General features: G+C 38.3%; 1 protein-coding gene across 1 annotated transcript in view; it reads left to right on the forward strand.

Moving 5' to 3' along the window:
* The window catches only part of LOC124615442 (KICSTOR complex protein ITFG2-like), a 53,416-nt gene extending 39,390 nt beyond the window's left edge, over window positions 1-14,026 (forward strand). The window contains exons 4-5 of the mRNA XM_047143332.1: window positions 13,272-13,515; window positions 13,675-14,026. Of these exons, the coding sequence (XP_046999288.1) occupies window positions 13,272-13,515; window positions 13,675-13,812 (382 nt within the window). The 3' untranslated portion in view covers window positions 13,813-14,026. The remainder of the gene's footprint in view (window positions 1-13,271; window positions 13,516-13,674) is intronic.
* The last annotated feature ends 6,448 nt before the right edge of the window (window positions 14,027-20,474 follow it).

A 20,474-nucleotide genomic window follows, 5' to 3' on the forward strand; every position in this document is an offset into this window, starting at 1 on the left:
CCTCCACTCGTGGAGCATCGAAACCGGCTTCCGTTTCTCACCCAGTAAGACCGTTTGTGTTAATTTTTGGCGACGTAAGGAGTTTCTTCCGCCCTCCTTACATCTAGGTCCTGTCAACCTTCCGTTTTCCGACGTCGCAAAATTCTTGGGTCTTATGTTTGACAGAAAACTGTGCTGGTCCTCCCACGTTTCCTATCTTTCGGCTCGCTGTCTGCGTTCCCTTAACACCCTTCGTGTCCTGAATGGTACCTCTTGGGGAGCGGACCGAGTGGTCCTTCTCCGCCTCTATCGCGCCTTAGTGCGCTCGAAATTGGATTATGGAAGCATAGTCTACTCCTCTGCTCGGCCGTCTATTCTTCGGCGTCTCGACTCTATCCACCACCGTGGATTACGTTTAGTGTCTGGAGCTTTTTACACCAGCCCTGTGGAAAGCCTTTATGCTGAGACTGCTGAACCTCCGCTGTCCAATCGGCGGGCAGTCCTTCTGAGTCGTTATGCTAGCCATCTGTCTTCCATGCCTGCTAATCCAGCCTATAACCTTTTTTTCGACGAGTCCTTTGATGTCGGGTATGCAGGCCGCTCCTCCTCCCTACTACCCCCGGGAGTCCGCTTCCGTCAACTGCTCCATTCTCTTTCCTTCCGCTTTCCTAAAACCTTCTTGACAACTTGGGGTACAGCACCGCCTTGGCACCGTCCCCGGATCGACTTGCTCAGAGACCTATGTGAATTTCCCAAGGATGGTACCCCTACACTTGTTTACCGTCGGGCATTTGCTGCTCTATGTGCACAAATGACGGAAGCCACATTTATTTACACCGATGGCTCGAAAACATCGTTAGGTGTAGGGAGTGCCTATATTGTTGGCGACACCCCAAATCACTTTCGGCTTCCCGACCAGTGTTCGGTTTATACTGCGGAGCTTTACGCTGTTCTCCAGGCTGTCCACTACATCCGCCGCCATCAGCGGATACAGTACGTAATCTGCTCAGATTCTCTCAGCTCTCTCCTCAGTCTCCAAGCTCTTTACCCTGTGCACCCTCTGGTCCACCGGATTCAGGACTGTCTGCGCTTGCTCCACCTGGGGGGCGTCTCAGTGGCGTTCCTGTGGCTCCCGGGACACGCTGGTATCTGTGGAAATGAGGCGGCCGATATAGCAGCCAAGGCTGCAGTCTCTCTTCCTCGGCCAGCTCTTCAGTCTCTTCCGTTTACCGATCTACGGAGCGGTTTATGTCGCCAAGTTACTCATTTATGGCATGCGCATTGGTCAACACTTCCCCACAATAAATTGCGGGAAGTGAAAGCCGTTCCTTGCGCTTGGACCTCTTCCTCCCGAACGCGTCGTCGGGAGGAGGTAATTTTAGCCCGACTCCGGATAGGGCACTGTCTTTTTAGTCATCGACATTTTTTAAGCGGTGATCCTCCCCCACTCTGTCCCCACTGCTCTCAGCTGTGGACGGTCAGACACCTTTTAATTGAATGCCCCTATTTTAATCCGTTACGCTCCCGTCTACAGCTATCGCCTGATCTATCGTCGATTTTAGCAGATGACACGCGCTCAGCTGACCGCGTTCTACAGTTTATTAGAGACAGTGAAATGACGTCAGTCATTTGAAGCCTTTTTTTTGGGGGACAACCAACCCCTTTCTATAGTGGACTTTTAAGCATTCCTTCTGCCTTTAGTTTCTCAAATTTTCTGACTTTGTTTCCATTGCTGCTGCTTTTAAATTTGGTTTTTTTCCTGTTTTCTACGTCACGGGCTGGGCGCTAATGACCATAGAAGTTTTGCGCCCTAAAACCACAAACAAAAAAAAAAAAAAAAAAAAAAAAAAAAAAAACAGCCATAGCCACCAACTGATTTGGTACGTGCTGCTGAGAGATGAGCTGTAGGATAGCAGCTAGGGTAGCAGCTTGCTGTTCTTGGCACCTTTGCTCTTGAGCTACAAACAGTTGCTGTTGTAGTGACAGCTGTTGCTGCCAAAGTTCCACAAATGTAGGATCTGTAACAGTGTCCAAATGTGTTGCTGAAAACATGGTAGGGTAAGTCCTCTTTGCAACTGAATTGTTTGCACCTCCATGTTAACAAAGCCAAGTTCATCCTGAGCGGGATACTGAGTGAACACCGAGAATGAAAAATATGAAGTGAAGCTCCAAAGTTAGGTTGGTTTTCATATGGTGGCTAGATGTGATTGACAACTACTCATGGTATACTGCACTAGAGCCGAGATGTGGATCATTATTATCCCGAGGCTGTCATTTGCTCACACCATGTGACTTGTTTCTGAGCCTGTGGTGGTGCTCTTGCTCCTGAGCTGTAACGCCTCAGAGCCACTGTTGATATCATTAACTGGTGCAGATATTAATGGGAGGATGGAGTTTGCACTATTTGGTCCTACTAATTTAGGTTTTCCGCTGCTTTCATACTTCATTTCAGGCAAAAGCCAGCAACACTTCTTCAAGGTGACAGCTAATCACCTCTCTTACCCTCTTAAAGCACTTATATACCCTTCGTGAGTGTGTATTATGAGCTACTCATTTTCATTGTGTTCTGATGACAGATCCTATATCATTGAGAGATGATTTGTGGATGAATAAATCAAATAAAATCAGATAATTAGTCTAGGTACAAAAATTGGCAGTTGTGGTATAGCATAAATAAATGTAAAGTAATATAGATAAAAAATCCTTATATCATTTTACTACTTAATAAGCAATCAGTCACTGAGGCACCCTAACCCTCAAGTGTCTATGAGCATAATTTGGGGGGAATATAAAGTGGACTGCGTTGACCTATCCATGGGGGAGGCAGATGTTAAAATGTGGTTCATTGGAATACGGTAATCTTGTAACTCATCCATAGGAAAGGCTGTAAACCTCGTTTGACTAATTCTTCAGTATTAATAAATAGTCTGGGACCATTATGAAGGTAAAATATCAGAAGAGACAGAGAAGAAGCAAAGAGGAATTGACCACTACTTTGTTTTTAGTTAATGTGTGAGTGTCACAGGAATGTTCAACAAATGCCAGTGGGTAACTGTAACAGAAAGGCACGGTGCATACCAGAGAATCTTTTGTATGAATAAGAAACTTGTGACTTTCTTCAATTTTTCTCTCATGTTATTGTTGCAAGGGGGGAAATTGGATAAATTTGGGTGTATACTAAGGGGTTTGAGAGTTTTTCTTCTTGCACACTATCTGCGATTGAAATAACAAGGTTGAAAATGATTCTGGTACACCATGTACATGGCTTATGGATTACATGTCTAGAGGTAAGAATGTCATCAACACTCTGATGTTAGGCAGCAGCAACAGACCATCCAGGAAGCCATTATCATTTTATTTAAATCCAGTTATGAATTATATTAGTTATATTATTATATTATTAGTATGAAAAACTAAGAACATTACTTCTTCACTATGTTAATTTTTGATTTATCTCCAAAGATATGGATAGTGCTGTTAAGATAATTACATTTCTACAATTCATGAAGTTAATCACTTCTCTGGTGTATCTTTAATCCTCTTTATTAAAAAGTGAAACTCCACCATTCCGATAATAAATCTATTTCATACTGGAACATTTGCAAATGAATTCCACAGATTTTAACATCATTTGCTGGGAAATTGAGCTTGCCTTGCACTGTGACATAAGAGTATTTAGTAATTCCTCCTGTCTCCTATAAATAATGTAAATTCCCTATAGTACAAATACAGTTATTGCACAGGTACATAACAAATTTTAGTTTGTAACATCAGGTGAATGTCAAGATTATAAATAACCTTCAAAATTATTGTTTTATCTCAATAACTCAAACTGCAAACTACTTAACTGAGTGTTGGATGTATTTTTGTATCACCATGCTATTGTCATACCTTTGGTTGTTATTTTTTGCTAATGAATCTTTCTGTGCCTTGCAATTTCTAAATGTATATGGGAATTGTATATGTGTCCTAATCTCATTCTCCTTCCTCTCTCTGCCCACTTCTCCCTCCTCCTCCTCCTCCTCCCCCCCCCTCCTCCCCCTCCCCCCGCCTCTCTCTCTCTCTCTCTCTCTCTCTCTCTCTCTCTCTCTCTCTCTCTCTCTCTCTCTCTCTTTCTCGCTCCCTCCTCCCCCATTCTCTGTCCATCTCCTCTTCCCTCATCTCTCTGGTATTATGCCTTGGTTACTGTTGTTGCTAATGAATCCTTGATTGGAAACTGAAGTCACTAAAAATGAATGGGTGAGTTAGTTGGGATCATTGTATGAGAGACCTCTCCTGCTGCTGGACCTGGGAGGATAGTGGCTTCAGTGACAGAACTTCACACTATTTCATTCTGCAAATGGGTATAATTACAAAGTTTTGGGTGATTCAGATTCTGTAGTGATATTCTAATCATAAATCAATAAGCCATAAATACAACTTTCCTGTTTTCTGTTAAAACTGATTGTGAGGAAGAAAATGAAACAGCACGTCCGCAGCTCGTGGTCGTGCGGTAGCGTTCTCGCTTCCCACGCCCGGGTTCCTGGGTTCGATTCCCGGCGGGGTCAGGGATTTTCTCTGCCTCGTGATGACTGGGTGTTGTGTGATGTCCTTAGGTTAGTTAGGTTAAGTAGTTCTAAGTTCTAGGGGACTGATGACCATAGATGTTAAGTCCCATAGTGCTCAGATCCATTTGAACCATTTTGAAACAGCACATAGTTTTGTATAAAATATTGTTTAAAATTATGTATGAAGAGAAAAAATATATGTGGAAGAAGTAGTTTGTCTAATGGTTTAAATGCCCTGCTATAGTAGTTAAAACTATTTGTGGGAAAGAACTGGAAACCACACATTTTCACAGCACAGTATAGTACAGCATTTTCTTTCCCACAGTTGGTTTTCACAGAAAACCTGTACACTGTTGCTTAAAAAGATATATAGTGTGTATTTGTCTGTATATTTATTTGCATATCATGTAAAAATGCAAGTAAATCAGTCTAGAAATTTTCGAGATTTTTGCTACTGCCATTTTCCCCGTACATACAATCGTTGTTATTTCGTAGACAGTGTAGGAAAAGATAGATTGCTACATACTGTAAAGATGCGTTATTAAGTTTCAGGCAGATGCAATTCAAGACACCTACTTATTAGCTTTCAGCCACAACCTTCATCAAAAAAGAGAAACACACACCATTTGTTCACACAAGCAAGCGCACCTCATGCACAAATGACCAGCAGCTTTGGCAGCGAAGGCCAGAATGGCATTCTGGCTTCTGTTTCATAAAATAAAGGCTTATCTAGTTTTGAGGGTGTCTCCAATAGACTATTAAAAATTTGTTCCCATGTAATAAGCCCAGTCTTATATGAAATATGTAGCGCATCACTAACTCGAGTCGTTTTTTCCAGAGAGACTGTTGTTAATCCCCTCTTTATGAAGGGTAATAAGAGAGATGTCAATAACAAGCAACATGTTTCACTGTTGACATCATTCTCCAAAATTTTTGGAGAGATGATGTTTTCTAGAATAGTATATCACCTTAGCAACAATAGTATCTGTAGCAGATCACAATTTGGGTTTTAGAAGGGTTGCTGTACTGAGAATCCGGCAGGCAATTTTTGCGACCTCTCTTAAGGCATTTGCCTGCGTGTGTCACAGTATTCTTGTAGATAAATTGAAGTTTATGGGACTGAGGATATAGCCAACCAATGGATAATGTCATATCCAGCCAAAAGAATGCAGTAAGTTATACTTAGCAATTCAAGCAGTATAGTCCATTGACATAATTCTGACTCAGGAGAAATCATACATGAGGTTCCACAAGGTTCAATCTTAAGTCCACTACTGTTCCTCATGTATGTGAGCGATCTTCCATCTAGTATACAAAAAACAGAATTAGTCATTTTTGCAAATGACACTATATCACAATCAATCCAAACATATGTATATAAATGGAGAACAGTTCTTAAAAGTATCATTGACTGGTTTTCTGCAAAAGGTCTCACCTTCAATTTTGAAAAGACTCAACATATTCAGTTCTACACATCTAGAGTTATTCATCATTGATAAGTGTAACACATGGTGAGGAAATAAAAAATAGGGTAGATACTTCAAAATTCTTAGGGTCCATGTTGATGAGAATTTAAATTAGAAAAAAAAAATAAATTTGGAACTCCTAAAACAACTTAGTTCAGCATATTTGTGCTTAGTATCATTGACAATCTTGGGGGAAGACAAATAAATAAGCTCACATATTTTGCAAATTTTCATTCAATAATGTCAGATAAAATAATGTTAGCAAAATATTTCATCAGTTCTTGGTGTAACAACATTATAATAAATGAAAAGCACTAGTTTGCTTTTGTTGTACAGTACTGTAGAACAAAAGCAAACTAGCACTTTTCATTTATTGGAATACTGTTCTGGGATAATACAGCTTTAAGGAAGAAAGGTTTCATTGTGCAAAAACATGGTGTTAGTATAGTATGTGGTGCACACCCACGATCATCTTGTAGACATATGTTTAAGGAGTTGGACATTCTGACTACAGCTTCACAGTATATTTATTCCCTCATGAAGTTTGTTGTAAATAAATCACTACAGTTCAAAAGGAACAATGAGTTACATAATTACAATGCCAGAAGGAAAAGTGACAGTCATTACTCCACACTAAGGTTGTTGTTGTTGGTGGTGGTGGTTAGTGTTTAACGTCCCGTCGACAATGAGGTCATTAGAGACGGAGCGCAAGCTCGGGTTAGGGAAGGATTGGGAAGGAAATCGGCCATGCCCTTTCAAAGGAACCATCTCGGCATTCGCTTGAAACGATTTAGGGAAATCACGGAAAACCTAAATCAGGATGGCCGGAGACGGGATTGAACCGTCGTCCTCCCGAATGCACTAAGGTTGTCTTTAGCACAAAAAGGGATGCATAGTGCTGCACAAAAAAGTTTTGTGGATAACAATTACTAACACACATCCATATATCTTTTTTTGTTAAAAAAAGACAAACATAAGAAATTTTTAATTGTAACCGCATGTACAAATTAATTTGCATTGTGAACGTAAAAGGACTCATTCCACATCCTTATGATATATCGTGAAAAATGATCCATGGAACATGTGACTAACTAACTAACTAACTAACTAATAACTAACTAACTATGGTAGTCCATGCAGTGCATAGTTCATGCAGTGCGATGACCACTGTGTTCAGATGTTGCAGTGGTCAGCGCATCTGCATAGTAAGCAGGAGACCTGGGTTCGAATCCTGATCCAGTTCAACTTTCCCCATTGACTTAATCAATACTCCCTGGCAGCTAATGTGATTAATTCTTTTATGCCTTGATTTATAGTAGCCGCAGGATAAAAATGGGTTCTGTTCTTTCGGACATATCTGAAAGAACAGACACCACACATATGTATATAGTTTTTTATGTACCTCACATGATGCTATTACTTGTGTAAGATGGTAGCTTTAATTTTACCGGACACTCTACTACTAGTCATCTGCAAATAAATGAAACTTCGCTGCCTCACCTCAACCCCCCATTTCTGACTGAGAATCTCTATGTATCGCAGTATTTAGTGTGTTACGGTTTTATGATGTTGTAGTATTGTTTTGTTAAAGTACTTTTTCTTATTGTGCTGTGAAACACGAATTTTTGTATAGCTTATCAGTCGAGCATGAAGTTTCTGCCACCATTTCACATGTTGTTGTAGCTATGTGGTGGTCATTTGTTTTGTTTCATGTTTGTTTGGGGGCAGCAAGAGATTTAAAGTGTTTTTAGCGTTTGAGATGGTGTACATATAAAATTAATTTATGGTGCAGGCTATTACTGAATTTGAGAGTTTTTAGATAAGTTTCTGAGTTTGTTGGGTGGTGGTTCTGTGCTGCCAGATGATCAGCAAATGTTGAGTGGGAGCTATAATTTTTCAATGCTCTGAGGTTTTCTGTACATCTGATGTTAAGATTGCTACATGTTAGGCCCATGTATACAGACTGACAGTAATTACATGTTAATTGGTATATACCAAAGTGGCTATATTTGTTGGTGTTTGGGATATGTGTTCCAACTCTGTTCTTTTTTGTGTTGTTAGTTTGGTATGCTACATTGAGGCCTTGTCTCCTTAGTTCATTGCCCACCCTGTGTATAACTTTGTTGCTGTATGTCATAATGTGTCATTTGTTGTTTGCTGTCTGCTGATTTGTACGGTTTTGCATTGTGGCTGTGTGTTTTGTGATCATATTGTCTGTTTCTGTGTTCTGTTGTTTATTTTATCTACTGTCTTTGCATCGTAGCCACTCTCCTGTGCAATTTGCTTTATTGTGTTTAGTTCTTGTATGTACTCATGTTTGTTCGTAGGTGTTCTGTTCAGTCTGTGTGGTAAACATCTGAAACTGGATTGTTTTTGGATTGTGGGATGATTGGATCGGATGTGAATAATTGCGCTGGTGGTTGTAGGTTTCCTATAAATTGCGAACTCATGTTTGTTATTTCTCTTGTGTATTACGGGTAGAAGAAATTCAACCTTTCACCCGCCTGTGTCTTAGTAGTGGACTGTATTTGTGGAGGAATAGTGTTTATATCATCGTGAAGTTCTTTTGTCTTTTAGACAAATTACATCATCTACATATTTTTTACTGCTGTGGTTTATCAATTTTGTTAAAGATTTGATTTCCTGTGTAATTTATGAACATGTCAGCTAGGAGGCCACCAATTGGGGCCACAAGAGAAACAACAAACATGAATTACCAATTTATAGGAAACCCAGAACCACAAGCACAATTATTCACAACCAACTGAATCACTTCATAATATGTAAACAAGCCAGTTTTAGATACGTGCTATGCTGACTGAACAGAACACCTGCAATCAATCATGACTACATGGAAGTAGTAAATACAGTAAAGCAAAATGAATAATAGACTGGCTACTATGCAAAGGCAGTAGATAAAATAAACAAAAAATACCAAAATAGGCAAAACATAATCAGGAAACATGCACTCAGATACAACACAATCCACAACAAATCAGCAGATAGTAAGCAGCAAATGGTCTGTAATGACTTACAACAACGAAGTTAGACACAGGTTGGGCAGCATATTAAAGAGACAATGTCTCAACATAGCATATCAACCCAACAACACAATTCAGAAAGACTTGGAAAATACTGACAAATATCATCAGTCTGTCATAAATCAGTGAACATGTAATTGCTGTCAGTCTGTGTACATGGAACAAAGCTGTAGGAATTGTAAAACTAGACGCACAGAACACGAAACATTCGCTGATCACCTGAGAGCACAGAATCACCACCCAATGAAAATAGAAACTGATTTAAGAATTCCCAAATTAACAAAAGAAGAAAATTATCGCATCCACAAATAAATAGTAGGAGAAAAGTAAGTACTGTGGAGGAACATTGTTGAAGAAGCCAAGGCGCGCGCGCGCGCCCACACACACACACACACACACACACACACACACACACACACACACACACACACACTGGACGTTTCATATGGCAGCAGCACTTTAAATCGCATTCCAAACCCCTAACAAACGTGAAACGAAACAAATGAACACCACATAGCTACAACATAATGTGAAATGATGGCAGAAACTTTGTGCTTGATCGACAAACTTAACAAAATGTGTTGTGCTGTGCTGTGTAGTCATACAGTGTGGTTGCCGCACATAAGACACAGCTGCCGCCTTCTCAAGCACTGTGTGCTAGTGTTCCAGTGGCATCAGCGCAGCATACTTCAACGTGCTCACAGTGGGGGCACCACAAGAAATCCTGCTATCATACTGCTGGAGTTGACAGAGCCAATCAGGATGCAGCCCCAAGTGATTAAGTCACGTTGTCGCAGACCAGAAGGCGAGTTGTCTTGTGGGCCTCCTGGAGTATGTAGCAGATCTCCTCTCAGTCGCGACACTGTTACTGTGATAGTCTTTATGGGAGATGAACCTTGGCTATGAACCTTGACATGAGTGATTACACTGAGTTATGTTTCACCTTGTTTTCAGAATAAATCTTCGAAGTTGTAATTATTTCCAATTTGCCATTTGGTAGTTCTTACCTGGGACACATCAAATTGTATGTTTAATGACAACAGAAAAAGAAACAAGAACTTTAATGCAAAACATGCAAATAAAAAACACAACAACATTGAAAAACCGTAAGCGTAAGAAGCATGCTAAGTAATTCTATGTCTAGTGATTCTCAGTAGCATTTGAATGACAAACAGAAAATAGAAAACATTTCATTTTTTTGCAGATGACTGTTTGGTAGAATTAAAGCTCCATCATACACAGGTATTAGCCACATGTAAGCTATGTTAGCAAATATATATGCATGTATATTTAATATAAAACTAATACATTTAAACATATTGGAAATGAACAACATGTAATGCCTCAACTCAGTGACATGCCTTAACGTTGCATTGTTTGTAAGCTAGTGTCACATATATGGCACCTAATGACGACTTCCTTTTGTAAATGTAGATACTTTTGCACCATAACATGTATCAGTAATGTTTTAGAAAGAAAATAAACAAGAAATCATAAGACAAACGTAAGTAAAACTGTGTCTTGCATAAGGATGGAATCTACATCTACATCCATACTCCGCAAGACACCTGACGGTGTGTGGCGGAGGGTACCTTGAGTACCTCTATCGGTTCTCCCTTCTATTCCAGTCTCATATTATTTGTGGAAAGAAAGACTGTCAGACTTCGTGTGGATTCTAATCTCTCTGATTTTATCCTCATGGTCTCTTTGCGAGATATATATGTAGGAGCGAGCAATATACTGCTTGACTCCTCGGTGAAGGTATGTTCTCGAAACTTCAACAAAAGCTCGTTCCGAGCTACTGAGCATCTCTCTTGCAGAGTCTTCCACTGGAGTTTATGTATCATCTCCATAATGCTTTCGCGATTAATAAATGATCCTGTAACGAAGAGTGCTGCTCCCCATTGGATCTTTTCTATCTCTTCTATCAACCCTGTCTGGTACGGGTCCCACACTGGTGAGCAATATTCAAGCAGTGCGCGAACAAGTGTACTGTAACTTACTTCCTCTCCAGTTTTTCCTGTTACGGTATTGTGCGTGGATTTTGAATTTACTCGCTAAATTTTTGCAATCTTTTATTAAGGTTATTGTTTGCCAAAAATTGAAAAAAATTATTTGGGACATGGTTAGTGGGGAAGACTTAATACATATTGTAAAAAAAAAAATCAAGCATTTACATTTTTTTTACGACACTATTTCCTTAAATGCTTGCTGTAAACAAATTACTTGACCTATTTCTGAACTGTAGTTTTTTTAACGACAACAAATGATAAATTTCAAAAGAGTACTGATGTAACCTCTGTGTAGCGTCACCCTATGGTTACATGCAAAACGAAAAGGCAACAGTTGCACCACCCAGTTACTGAACACGCAGGTTGCAGGTCACACTATAAACTTGTACTTCTCATCCCTCGCTACCTCCTGCCCCCTCTCCCCTGGCATCATGCCTCATCACATGGCTCCAATTACTTTCCTGTCCCTCCCTTCCTTCGTTGCACCTTACCCATCCTGCCATCCAGCTACCTCATACCTATCCTCTCATAGTGACACTAGAAAAAGAGAGATAGCTCAAAAGTGAATAACATCTCTGTACTGTTACATGTTTCTAAGTACTAACCTTAATGTCTTTTCCCATTTTTTTTAATAACTTTCCTAACTGTGTTTCAGACTACTTTGCTAATGCTTCTAAGTCGGTACTCAAGTTAAGATGTATTGAGTAGACTTTTAATAAGTTTATTGCTTTACCAACAGCTACCTCTTCACTTATTCCAATAAATAGTAATCTTGTCCATCCCAGTGACTAATGCGAGCAGTTCATTTTATAACCCTATTTGTTGTCACTTGCAAGTTCTTATATGATACTGCTGGCTGCAGTTGTAATGTATAAATTATTTAGTCAAAGGTGGCTACTACATACTTATTCACATTTGTGTATTTATAGCCAGTTGCTAATGTTTGCATCACACTGAAATCCTAGAAGGAAATGCACATTAAAAGTTTACCATTTTGTTGTTGGTAATTTCACTGTTAAAAAAAGTCTGAAATAGCAATTAATATTTTCTCACAAGACATCAGTATGTAATGTGGACAGTAGTGACTCTAATTCCTTGATGAGCAGTTGGAATTACTTTCATATACACTGATGGGACTCACTGTATTGTGCTATGTGATCTGACTGTCAAGAATCCTTTATCCAGTCACACATCATTCATAAATGATTTTTTCTTAATTAGTCATTGATGATGTACTTTACCAAAATCACATATTAAGTAATAACCTATGTTTTAGATGGATGAGACAAACTTTTTTTCCAAGTCACTTTTTATAATTTTTTACTTGTCTGATGCATGGGATAATGTGGCCAAAAACAGAACTGGTTCAGTTGCATATTTTATATAGAACTTCACAGCCGTGTCTGTGAGTTGTTGGGCATTGTTGATTTTAACAATTTTCATTGCTTTTTAGTGACACTAGTGCTGGTGCATATGTGACTTACTTTTCCAATGAAACAGAATTACTTGATTTGCAAAATGACACTTGAAATTAGAATTCAACAGTTTGGCATTTGTTCATTTTGTCAAATAGATCATTGAGAAATGTCAGACATATGCCAAAATATTTAGAATTTTAGGAATAATCCTATAATAAGGTTATACTGTGGCAATCATAGAAGACCTTTTGCATTGTCTTTGTGGTAGTAAAAAATGCATATTTTTGCCCTTTTTTATGCTGATTGTGCAGCAGGTGCCGTTATGAAAGAAATGTTTTAGACTTTCTGCTAAGCTCAGAACATATGCTAAATGCTGTAATGATGGCCATGCTTGGAATGTTTTCTTCTTCAGAGCAGACATGGTAAACAGGAAGTACTAGAAGGCAGATGCAGCATAATTAGTACACTGGACTCGCATTCGGGAGGACGACGGTTCAATCCCGCGTCCGGCCATCCTGATTTAGGTTTTCCGTGATTTCCCTAAATCACTCCAGGCAAATGCTGGGATGGTTCCTCTGAAAGGGCACGGCCGACTTCCTTCCCCATCCTTCCCTAATCCGATGAGACCGATGACCACGCTGTCTGGTCTTCTTCCCCAAAAACCAACCAACCAGCATAATTAGTGTTAGTAGCTCCTGCTCTGAAGAAGAACATCTGTCTGAAAGTGTAACAGTCATCACCACTTATTGTGCACCTCTCCACTAAACAGTGAGCATTTGGGTAGTATTGTATGTAATTTTTTCCTCAGGTCCATTCAAGTTGATCATCAGTTATTTTCATTAACAAAGCTGTCTCTAACGGGTGGAAATGGAGGAGGAGATAACATTGTTGCCTGTTCTTGGGATGGACAAACTTACATACTGGACCAGGAGAAACAGAGTGTTCGCTTTCAACTTGATGAACATGTGTGTGGTTTCTGTTCAGGCTACTATTCCATAACCCTGGACCATCCACCATCCCCCTGTCTAGTTTATACCACATTTACTAACAAGGTAGTGTAAAATGAATTTTTTATATATGTTTTTGTAAAACTTATGTTAATATATTTAAAGTTTTGTGAGGTTTGTGGTAAATAAAATAATAGTACAGCATGATTTAAACATCATGTAAGATGCTACAAATATAGAAAGTTCGTTTATTTTATGTTGCAGATATATGTGTACTATGATGTAAAGATTCCTGGCATGGTGATGAAAAGTTGTGTCCCATATGGAAACATTGGCTTGAAACTAGACAACAAACAAAGAAGGGAGTTAACAGAATGGATACTGTATGGGAAAAAGAAATGATGCAACATGCAGAAAATAACTCCTATCCTGGTTAGAAAAAAAAGAGACATACTTTTTTTTGCTGGTTAAAAGTAATGTTACATGTGATAACAGATGCCTTTATTGTTAACACTAAATATCTAAAGTTTGTTGATATTCAGTGTATTTTACTTTTGTAAATTCCAGATGTTGAACTAAATATTATGGAATAAAATTAAATTTATTTTGCAGTATATTTATTGTTTTTCATTCTTAAATGAAACATTTTGGTGGGATACATAAAGAATGACAGACACATTTGGTTTAACTGAAGTGTATGTCCCTTGTTCCATATATAAATGTTCAGCATTTATGATCAGATACCAGGCTGAGTTCCATTGAAGAAACCTGTGGGCATTTAATTCACTCACTAAAGAACTTCCTTACAAAACCTTAGTCTGATCAGTCCTTGAATTTGCTAGTTGGAGGCCATTCTCAGGTAGCATTAATAGATGAGATAAAAAAGATCCAGAGAGAAGCAAGTCAGTTTGTCTCTTGTTTATTTAGTAAGTGCAAGAGGATCATCAAGGTTATTATCCAAACCTGGTGGTAGAATTTACAAGAGAGGCAGCGTGCAACACACAGAAGTTTACACCTAAAACAATAAGGCCATATGCTCCAAGAACAGTCAAGTAACTTATTACTTCATCTCATGAAAAGACAGTATTGGCAAAATCAGAGAAATTTGAAGTTATCGAGCCTTATTGACACTTGTTCTTCCTGTACACAACCCATGAATGTAACAGCAAAAGGAAGTAAATGACAGTGATACTCTAAGCATCTTTCACTTTTTATCATAAAGTGGTTTACAGACTATGGATGTTAGGTCAAAGAGCTACATCAAATACTCATAAGAAAATAGTTTAGTTAAAAAGTACATTCACTGAGGTCATCCTTCATTATTGCAATGATCTGTAACTATTAAAGGTGATACTGTTCTCTGCACAACAGGGAAGCCATATAGATAAACGTATCTGCTAATAAATAGAATATGCCTGGGTTTCAAGCCATGTCAAGTGGTTAACTGCGTACGAGCTTTTGGCAGAGATTTGTCTGCCACTGTCAACTGGTTGACTGTCATGTGAATGAATGCCACTACTGTGCTGCTGTAGCCATGCTGCTACCAGTGATGTCACTGGTGCCCACTCTCGCACCATATATGGCAATGTTTTGGTTGCGTGACTGCCGTGCCCACTTCAACTCCCCAATCACAGGATTGCATTATGTACTCAGATGCAATCCGCCATCTTTATTGAGGGTGTTGTATGAATTTTTGATCTCTGTTGCGTCATTTATTATGGTATCCCAGAAGCAGTTGGTATGTTTAATAAATAATAGAAGTATCGTCAAATGCAATTCGGTGTCAGTTTTCTAGTAAATGCTCTGCAAAGCTGATTTTTCAGGATAGTGTAGGTGGAAACAAATTTCATGTTCTATGCAGCACTGTTCAATAGTGTGGACAGTCAAACCAACATAAAACTTCCCACACCCACATAGTATTTTGTATATTCCAAGTGTTCTGAGGCCTACTTGTCTTTCACAGGCTTCATTAGTTGCTGGGGGCCTGAAGACTTGAGTCGATTTTGTGTTTCCTTAGAAGCTGTCTAATTTTCCCTGTGATTCTGTGTAGTTCTCCAGAACTGAGTACACAGTTTGGTCACTCCTAGGATTTTTATCTGTCACTTATCACTTCTTTCATCACTGAAGGGTTTATTAATGTGCCATAATTGGTGAGATAAGTCAGTTCAGAGGTTAGAGGAAGCCAACGGCATTTCACCTCATACAACACTATGCCTAGTGAGGCATTGTGGTATTAAAACCAATATTCTGATGGATAACAGCTTTACTATTTCTTGTGTTTGGTAAGTAGAGTACCACTACACCAATATTCGTATTTAAATTTCTCCCGTATCACTATCGTTCCATATTTATATAACAAAATTTCACCGTCATCATCATGTTGCACAGTTTTTTTTGCAATGGTTTAAATTGTGGTTGTTTCATTGATATTGAATTATAGTATATTGCATTGTAACATCATGCCCTTCTTTCATGCCTTTTGACATCTTTGAAATTTCACCCAAAAAATCCGTGTAATTGTTTGTGCACCACCAATGTAGGCAAATTGTTTAGCCATGATTGCCATTATCAATGATCAGTGGTATTTTGTGATGACAGTACACATCCATGCTGCTTCTGTATATTTTTTGATGTTATCTGTCCACTTTCCATTAGGTAGTCATCTTAGTCATTTCTTAAATCTTGAAACCTAACAGAAGACTTAGTTTATCAACCATCTATTCGCCTAACTATAAGTCCCATGCACCTCCATTTAACTTTTATTATAGTTATAATTATTCCATTCTGCTCTAATCTATTCTCTGATCCCTTACTTTATTTTCCTACACCATGCAGGAATTTAAAATGTGTGTCTGTCTATCACTCACGCTGCAACTGTCAGTTTTTTAATGGTATCAACAGGAAAAGCCTCTCTCTCTCACTGGTGTGTTTCAAAACTGGTGGTTCACGAGGACTGTGAACATATTAAAAGCCTAGTTTTGAAAACCCTATTTAGCTTACGAAGAGCACTCCAGAGTGGGTCATATCTGCTCATCTTTTTATTTTGGTAGCTATCCATTCAGTTTTCATTTTTCAAATATCCTAAATAAAAAGCCCCATTAATTTATTCTATGATTTCATTATTAATTTAAACTATTTTATTTTGTATGTGTTAGTTGTAGATTATTTTAGTTGATTATAATTGATTTTTTGGCTACCTGATGGCTTGTTCTATAAAGTTCTTTTATTTGTGATTTAAGTTTATCTGCACTTGAGGCAAACTGCAGGAATGGTGTACATATTCTTCAGCAATAGTAACAAAGATTGGCTCAATGCCTTGTTTCTGTTAGTTCAGATTTTGTTGAGATTGAGACAAAAGATCAATAAAATTCTATTAATATTAGGAACCGTGGTATTCCATATTTATTTGTTGCATTATAATTTTCTTCACAGCTTGCAAATGTTTCGATGGGTCCAGTTTTAAACACAGCTTTCTATTTATTTTGATTAATATTCAATGTGTCTCCAGTGTGGCTGGTGATAATTTTAGTGAATATATCACATGTTTGTCTTGTTTGTTTCCTTTCTTGTGAAATGGGACAAATATAGCATTTTTCCATTTTTGTGGCATTGTCTTCTCTTTGCAGGCATTCAGTATTTTTTGCACTACTTTCACTCCAGCTTTTATGATTTTTGCTAAATCTCAAGTGATATTATACATCTCATCTATCTATTTCTGAAATGTTGTCATTTTAATTTTAACTATCTGTGTTTCAGATTCATCTCTTGAATTTTGTCCCAAGATTACTTTAAATGTTTGTAAATTCCTCTGTGTTTTTAGTTGCTGTGTCATTTATCTGATGGAATTTGTTGCCTGCTCCCACATTAGTAGCTTTGAATTTTGGAGAAAGTAAAGGCACAAACAAACACTTTGCATACTTGATGCATTGAATGGTCAATAGACGTATGAACAAGACTGAAAATGTTGCTCAGATTCTGAACTAAATCCTTCTTTTCAGAGTTACCAGTGGAGAAAATGTGTGCACCCCCCCCTCCCCTCACCCTCCCCAAAATCCCTCTGCACCCACCTCACTCACACACTCTCTCAGTCTCTCTGTTCTGGCTGATGGATGACTATGTTGTACCAGCACTGTGGCTCATCTTGGATCAAGAGAAGTGGGCAAGGAGAGAAAGGAGGTAGTGTAGGAGGAAGAGAAGGATAGGAAGGAAGAGTGGCTGGTGGCTGGAAAGGAGAGGCAGCAAGTGAACTGGTTAAGAATGTATTGGTGAGCTTTCCATGGCACAGGCAGGGGCTGTTGTGTATGTTGCAAATGGCATGGAGGGCTGGATTAGGAGGGGAAGACAAAACAAAGGGTGAGACTGTGGAGATTGAGGTGTGAGTATAGAAAGAGTGAAGTGAGGTATATCAGGGACAGGGGCCAGTGATGATTGAGGCAAGGAGGACTGTGGGATTGAAGAATGTGTTGTAAGGACAATTCGCATCAATGCAGTTCAGAGAACCTGTAATTTTTGGAAAAGGGGAGAGGTGGGAAGCCTGATGGCACAGGTTATGAAGCAACTGTAAGGTTTTTTGTTTTCTTTGTATTTGTTTTAAGTTTTTCCTCTTGCCAAATTTCACGATCACTTGAAACTCTAAAATCATTTTGTATTGTCACACTTTGCATAATTTCTTTGGTGTTTGATAAAATTAGTGAATTTCATGTTTAGTTGGTCCTTGCCAAGACCATTTTTCTTTGTTGTCTTTTTGACGAATGTAGCAAATATGTTATCCTTGTCGTCATTTTCTATTAACATATGATAGTTGTCATTTCTAGTATCACTTATCAATTACTGTACCTTTTCATAAAAATCTTTTCCCTTTCACCAGAAAGAGAGCACGTAAGTGTATATGCACTTAAGGTGTTTTAAATCCATCTGTACAACTTTTGAAAAAGCTTATTTTGTTTTCCATACATGTTTTGTGTCCTGTCATAAACATCACTATTACACATGAAAGTCTGTTTATGTTTCCATGAAAACCACTTGTATGTGCTGCAAGTGAAAATGAATGAAAGGCCAGTGCCAAAGGTAGGAATACATGTCAAACTTGATTGCTGATGACACTTATGGATGTAAGCTCAAAACAAATGAAAATGTAGTAAGTAATAAATGACAGTTCAATAGATCTACAACCAAATCAAAATATAATAGATGTGATCAATAATTCCAGACCATTGCTGATGTTCCAAATCAATAAAACAAAATGTTTGTGGTAAAATAAATACACAATTTTACTAGTTCCGTAGATGGATTTTACATACTTACTGTAATTATACAGCAATTACACATGCCATGGCCATTCACATGAAACAATTAGTGCATATACTTGAATGAATTCCATAGAATATCTTCCGTTTATTTTTTAAACAAACGTTGCATTCCTTCAACATCTGTAACATTTTTAATTTTCTTGTTTACAATAAATCCTGTATCTACATTCATTCCCTGTTGTAAGGAAACAATTAGCTGATTATACTCCTGCGTTGTCTTCATTTTTTTACCACACTTCTGAAAAAACTACTGTTTCCAATTTCATGTTATTTAACTCCTCTTTCAATATTACTAACCTACTGCTTTGTGTGGATCTCAAAGTTCTTCAATTTGTGTTCACTAAATAAAAAGTGGTGATAACAGTTGGGGTTTTAACCTCCATGTTATTATTATAATAGCCATATTTTAGAAGCAGTTGGGTTATCTCCACGGCCTGAAGCCACTGCTCAAGTTTTCTCAGTCTACAACTTTCAGTAGTTTGTTACAGAGTCAGGATATTTATGTCCCAGTAACCCACATGTGAGAGTAGTGTCTATGGCAGCCGTACTAATTTTACACTAACCTGCCAGGGTCAGGCGAGACTGCTGGGACACATGAACAGTGCTGAACCTCAGCAGAACTGTGTTCACAATAGTCTCAGCTCTGGCCTGAGTACTTCTAATCTCTAAGCTTATGATCAAAACAACCATTTCGCGTGCATTCCAGGTGTCAGTAGGAAACTCCTGTTGATAAGTCATTTACTTGTTATTCAGTGTTTGTGTCCTTCATGATACATTCAGTCCAGAGGGTGGAGGACTTTTGCTTCCCACATTGCTTGCAGTTAATGAGCAGCCCATACACATTTGTTGCCCATAAAGTGATTCATCAAGATTATTTCTTTATGAATATTATTATCTGCGACACATGAATGGCTGGATTGGGTGTTGAGATCTATAGCGGAATCTGCAAATAAGATCTATGGTAGTGTTTCAGTATTGTTACAGCAATGTAGATGATTATTGTTTTTGGCTGCAGCCATGAATGCCATGCAGCTGAAAAGTAGCAGCAGCACTGGTAGCTGCCAGAGGTCTTTTTATGCTGACTCAACTATAACCTAGTCAGTTGGCTTTCTCCTCACTATAATGTAATTAAGTGCCCTCCTCTCTGCTCTTAGTAGAGTCACCATTGGAAATAAATTTATATGTTTATCACTACTAGAGCAGCTATTGTTGAAATACTTACTGAAGACAGAGTTAGCTTGCAGAATGTTTGTGGTAGGTACCGGTTATTAAGTTTTATTTCCAAATTTTGAGTACATTTTATCCACCATAGCTCTACAAGATAGAGGCGATTATATAAATTGTGTTACTAGTTACTTTCAGAAATGTTTCAAAAGTCAGAATGAAAATGAAGGGTGAATTTACAACCACCTGAAACAAAAAGGGGATGTGTTGGAATAGACAGCATAATACAAAATACAAAAACTACAGAACATCTGGAGAAAGCACCTCAGCAACAGAATTGTGAAAACTTTGTTGTGCAAATAAGAAACATCTTTCAAAACTTAATTTTAAAAATGTTTGTCCAAAGGCAAAGACCATAGAACTGAAAATTTGTGGTAACTCATCTATTCTACGAAAAGGGAACCAAAACAGATACAAAACAGTTACTGGGGACTCTACGTCTCCGATCTTCTCGAACAACACTACATTATTGTGAAATATTAAAGCTGACTGTAAAATGAAGTAAATGTAAATGGTGAGAAAATATCAAAG

The sequence above is a fragment of the Schistocerca americana genome, chromosome 5, assembly GCF_021461395.2.
Source record: "Schistocerca americana isolate TAMUIC-IGC-003095 chromosome 5, iqSchAmer2.1, whole genome shotgun sequence".
Classification (NCBI taxonomy): Eukaryota; Metazoa; Arthropoda; class Insecta; order Orthoptera; family Acrididae; genus Schistocerca; species Schistocerca americana.